The sequence below is a fragment of the Lupinus angustifolius genome, chromosome LG20 (genome assembly GCF_001865875.1).
Source record: "Lupinus angustifolius cultivar Tanjil chromosome LG20, LupAngTanjil_v1.0, whole genome shotgun sequence".
Lineage (NCBI taxonomy): Eukaryota > Viridiplantae > Streptophyta > Magnoliopsida > Fabales > Fabaceae > Lupinus > Lupinus angustifolius.
In genome coordinates this window covers 7653187-7658336 of record NC_032028.1, presented here as the reverse complement: position 1 = coordinate 7658336, position 5150 = coordinate 7653187, and the positions used below count along the sequence as shown (strand labels likewise).

Below are 5150 nucleotides of genomic sequence, written 5' to 3'. Positions count from 1 at the left end.
TGTAATTTTCATGTTACTAAGCTATATTTGGGATGAATGTTATCAACCTTTTTTAGTCAAAGTGAGAGATATACGGTTTGAAATATTTTTCTCCTTTTTCTCTTTCTCTACATGCATTATTTTATGGTTAAATCATCAAAAATTATTTATCTCAACTTAGACTAGTTTTTCTTATAAATTCATGGTTAATCACTAGTGTTAAGTGATAAACGGGTTGTATAATGAGTACGTTCACAATTAATGATTAACCTATTGAACATCTTATTCACTAAGATATGATGTAAAATATATAGTCGTATAAGAAAACTAATTTAGGCATCTTTTCAATCAGTCCTATACTTTTTTTTTTTACTTAAAAAAAAAACAAACGTGTAGGGAAATGTATCGTAGTTTAAAGGTTCCCACTTAATAATCTTCAGAAAAATAAATGGATACAATCTAGCTCCACAAATGCATATACTAACATTGCTTGCATGATTTTAAAACTTAATCTTATGATCACAAATTAACAATTTTATCATTTCACATAATCCAATTTTTATTTTTTGTCAACGACCCAAAAATTAAAACATTATTGGGATTAAATTTAAAATATGAGGATTAGATTAGAAAAAAGTTATAAGAGCCATATATAGAAAAATTAAATAGGTATTATATATATTTATACTTCTATACTATATATAAAAGGAAAAAACATGATATAATTTGTGTTTTTCTATTTTGCCTTAACACTTTTTAATTTCTACAAAAACCATATAATTATATATAACCACCATCCTCTCACCTTAATTAATTTGATCATTAAACTAAAGACAAAAAATATAATATAAAGTGCATCTAATAAAAACTACAGTATAAAATGCATTCAATATAAATAAATATTCTAATTCATCGAAACAAAATATATAAAACTTATTTGATACAAAAAGTAAAAATGTGGATAGGCGTCGCCACACCTAGTATAAGATAATGGAAAATGGTTTACTTATTCCCTTACTATAAAAATAACATTAATTTGATAATAAAGGGAACTATTAATTTAATTACATTAGCCATATTCTCGTGACTCATAACAGGGTTTAGGAAGATTGTGATCCGGATAATAAGTAATAAATGACACCTTAGAACAACATCAACAAAAATAGAGAGAAAAAATACTTAGATTTGGCTTAATTAATGTATTTCATGTTAGTGTATCACTGTACTGCAGTAAACAACAGTCACATTCCTTTATATGCAGTTTAGCCACAAGCCAAACTAGAGCTCAATAATCCCAAGATTCTATAGCACTAAGCAGAAAACAAGTAATTTTGCAGTACATCATTAAAGTGAATGATTGTTTATCATGCATGCTAATTGGTCATGGATATGCCAATAGAGAAACATGGAGTTCAATGACTCAACAAGAATTGAGAGTGAGAATGCAAGAGCCACTCATCATGAGATTTCTAATCATGAATCCATGCTTTATGATGCCTTCAAATCATCCAAGCCAAAACGTGCCTGTGCCAAAATAGCAAGTTTATTAAGCTTTTAAGATCAAATTCATAAATTTTAAGATATATAATTACTATTGGGCTCTTACATGCTCTTAAAACTTACAAATTCATATCTTTCTCAAGGAAAAGTTAGAGGGTTACTAATATGCAATTTTATGATAATGAGGCTATATGTATATATTATAGCAAATGTATCAACTGAGGGGCCTTTTTTTATACTTGAGCCAAGGAGTAAATATATGCAATTAGAACTAACCTAGGATTAAAATATATAGTCATGAGACCTTTTTAACTGATTATTAGGTGATTTTTTATTCAAGTAGTTGCATATAAGGGGAATGCTAACAAAATATGGTTTAACTTAGAACATGATCTAGGTGCATACAGGTTAATGTTCTTTGTCATGCCATTTAGATCAATGCCATTAATGATCATTATTAAGCTATAACATTATCCAAGTTAGTTATTTTACCAGAAACTTGTGATTCTCTTCAAGCAAAGGAGAAAAGGCAGAACAAAATTTCTCTATGTCAGCATTGATATCACCAGTGCCTCCTATCACATCCATGAATTTCTTCCTATCAGGAGCAAGCTTCATTGCCACCTGTGGGTACAATATTTAATATTTACTATGTTACAAAAGCCAACATATTTTCATATAGTATACTACCCCTCATAAAATATGAAAAAACAATTTCCAACTATAAACAGAGAGAAAGTGAGGCAAAAAAGATTAAAAAAACAGAAGGGACTAGAGTGAGTAAAATAGACATTACTATCTAAGTTGAACAGAGTTTACTCCAAAATCTGACTTTAGATTACTTTAGATTTAGTTTAATGGACTTTAATGTGTAGAACTAGAAGATACAGATGCTACATGGATGAAAATATCATTTGGGTCATTTAATTTGGAATAACCTTGATATACTACATCTCTAAATTACTGAAAATTAGGATAAGCAAAATAATAACTTGAATAATTGAATCTTTTCCCACTACATTAGAGGATGAAATACTCATAGGATAGAGAGCAGAGATTGCAGAAAATAGACAGAACAATGATACATACAGTAAACTTAATGCATTTCCTATGATAGCTATGTTCCAGCATATGATAATTCACAGACTAAGGTCAATATGAAGCAATTTCAAAAGTTCTGTTTCTATCAAGAAATTTTAAGATTGTAAGAGGAGGAAAAGTATGAGAAGAACATTACAGTGAAGCTTGAACTAGCAAGCCAACCATGCCACTTCTTTAGAGTCTTGGTATAAGAATCTGTACAGGCTTGTGACATCGACCAATCTTCATGCTCGATCAAGTTTCGGAACAATGCCACCAAGAAATCCATTGCTCTGGAGATTTTAAAGGTTAGCAAAATAAGGATATCATAAATTAAATTACATGAACCAATTAAATAAAAACAATTAACAGCCATATGCTGCGGTCCCTGGAAAGCATGTTAGTTAAGTGCTAGAAATGTCTCATTCCCAATTATTGCCAAAACACCATTATATCTCTAAATTAGCAGAAGCTTCACAAGCTCAAAAGAAATTAAGGGGAAAATACTGTATAATTGGAGCTAGCGAAATGATCAACGACCGAGCTCAAAGCTAATAAAAACAATATACATGGAAGGCTTTTAATCCTTAAGAGAATGAGTCAGGCTTGTATTTGCTGATCCACAAGTAGACTCAAGAATACCATGGCAGACTTCTGATGTTACCCATCCTTGGATAATAAACATTCATGCACACATTACTTTCCTTTATAGTCTTTCTATTCATTACGACCAATTTCATGATGCATTTTGATCCCAACATTTGGAAATTGGAAAGCACATGTCCTGGTATGATTTTATGAGATCTCTTGCTAAAATTAGTATTTTCGAATTTTACACATATCTTGATAACTGTTTTTATGTTGCAAATATTTATCCCTTTGGTTGCTGATTTATTTGAGGACAATATATTCTGCTTGAAACACTGCAAATACCGAAAGAGTTCTCTAAAACAACAGATTTGGGAATGCAATACTAGTATGAATTACAATTTGAATGGTAAGTGCCGGTGTTTGGTGTTCTTTACCTTGTAAGCCAAAGAAGTAACAATAACAGGCAGTATATGCTTGCAGACATCCAAAAAAGGCTGTGACAGAATTTCTCCCTGTTCAGACTTTATGGTCTCAATTCCTTCAATTGCAGGAGCGAAAACAGTTCCCTCCATTTTTGTGCTTTGCTGCACATAAAATGATCATTGGCCAATAAATAAATTAATGGAATTTTAACATAGACAAAATCTACATCTAAGCCACAACTATGATAGTATAAAAAATATTCCTTTTCCTTCTACAAGCTGACAAAATATAAATCAGAATGTGAAACCAAGGTAAGAAATTCAGAACTTTCATCCACAGATGCAGACTTATACTTAATGCCTGGATTCAATTAAGGTGAATAACCACTCAAATTACTCTAGTAAAGGATATATATATTTACAACACTGCTTACAGCTATGTATATCTAACTTGTATCTGATCATCACAATTTGTTTTCCTTAAACAATTAACACCACTTTTGCCTATAACCAAATGCTGTTGAAGATCAACAAATTAAAATAGAAGGCAAAAACACCCTCTGAGATTAAATAGATGGATGTGGATAATTCAGGGTTCAGATCAAAGAACATAGATGAACAATAATTTGACACCCTATGAGCTGCTGGGTTAATAAAAATCAAAACTTTACTGAGCAAACCAAGGAATTGAATAGAAATGTCAGATCCGTCATCGTGGTATTGATATTTTATTACTTAACGATATAATTGTTCACTTGGTACCTCTAGTGAAGAGTCACAAGTGAGACACCACGTCTTGAACCAAAACCTTAAGGCATTAGTTCCATGGGTCTTTCCTTCTTATAAACTCTTTCACTCCTCCTCGCATGTGGGACTTCACACTTGAATAAACCCAACAATCTCCCCCTCAAGTGTGGGTACCACACACTTTCCAGTCCGCTCCCCTTGAGTCAAACTGTGACCGGGGAGCCTCCAACCACCGGGGAGCCTCCAACCACCGGGGAGTTCCATTGTTACATGGGTAGGGGAAGAGTGAAGAGTCACAAGTGAGACACCACTTAAGGCATTAGTTTCATGAGTCTTTCCTTCTTATAAACTCTTTCAAACCAATTTGGAGGAGGAGCTCATGATGTTCCAAATGCTCATATTGATGTTTCATGAGTCTTTCCTTCTTATAAACTCTTTCAAACCACCTAAGGATCCATGTGGCTTGAAGATGTCATTCGTCTTTGCATGTTTTCATATTCCCTTAGAGACGGAGCTAAGACGTGGCTAAGTAATTAAAATGTTGAAATTCAAGCAACATGACGGACTTTGGAAGAGACTTTTTTCAACAAATACTTTCCTCCTTCCAAAACTGTGCACTATAGGTACCTCATCTAGAACTTCAGTCAAACGGATGGGGAGTCAATTAATGAAGCATGTGAAAAATTAAATGAGTTGACTGAAGCTTTCCCTCATCATGGTATTCCACCCTGGAAGTTGGTTCATAACTTCTACAATGGGCTAGACTTTCCATCACAACAATTGTTGGACTCTTCAACAAGTGGTGCCTTTATGTGAAAAGGAATTGATGTT

At 32.6% G+C, this 5150-nt stretch overlaps 1 protein-coding gene across 2 annotated transcripts; it reads right to left on the bottom strand.

The window, feature by feature from the left end:
- LOC109335126 (glycolipid transfer protein 1-like) lies at window positions 1255-4038 on the bottom strand. 2 transcript variants are annotated; one of them, XM_019571202.1, is made up of 5 exons: window positions 3585-4038; window positions 2717-2852; window positions 1972-2103; window positions 1467-1503; window positions 1255-1433 (listed from the first exon to the last, which is right to left on the bottom strand). In XM_019571202.1, exons 1-4 carry the CDS (start codon window positions 3632-3634, stop codon window positions 1468-1470), a joined length of 354 nt encoding a protein of 117 aa, XP_019426747.1. In that variant the 5' UTR covers window positions 3635-4038; the 3' UTR covers window positions 1255-1433; window position 1467. The 2 variants fall into 2 exon arrangements, with proteins under 2 accessions (XP_019426747.1, XP_019426746.1); XM_019571201.1 differs by having other exon boundaries at window positions 1255-1503; window positions 3585-4029.

Coding starts and splice junctions, on each gene's coding strand:
- LOC109335126 (XM_019571202.1), bottom strand. CDS start 3,634: ATGTCTGCAAGCATATACTGCCTGTTATTGTTACTTCTTTGGCTTACA. Junction 2,104..2,716: donor TTGCTAGTTCAAGCTTCACT/GTAATGTTCTTC, acceptor TTGTACCCACAG/GTGGCAATGAAGCTTGCTCC. Junction 1,504..1,971: donor AAGAGAATCACAAGTTTCTG/GTAAAATAACTA, acceptor ATTTTGGCACAG/GCACGTTTTGGCTTGGATGA.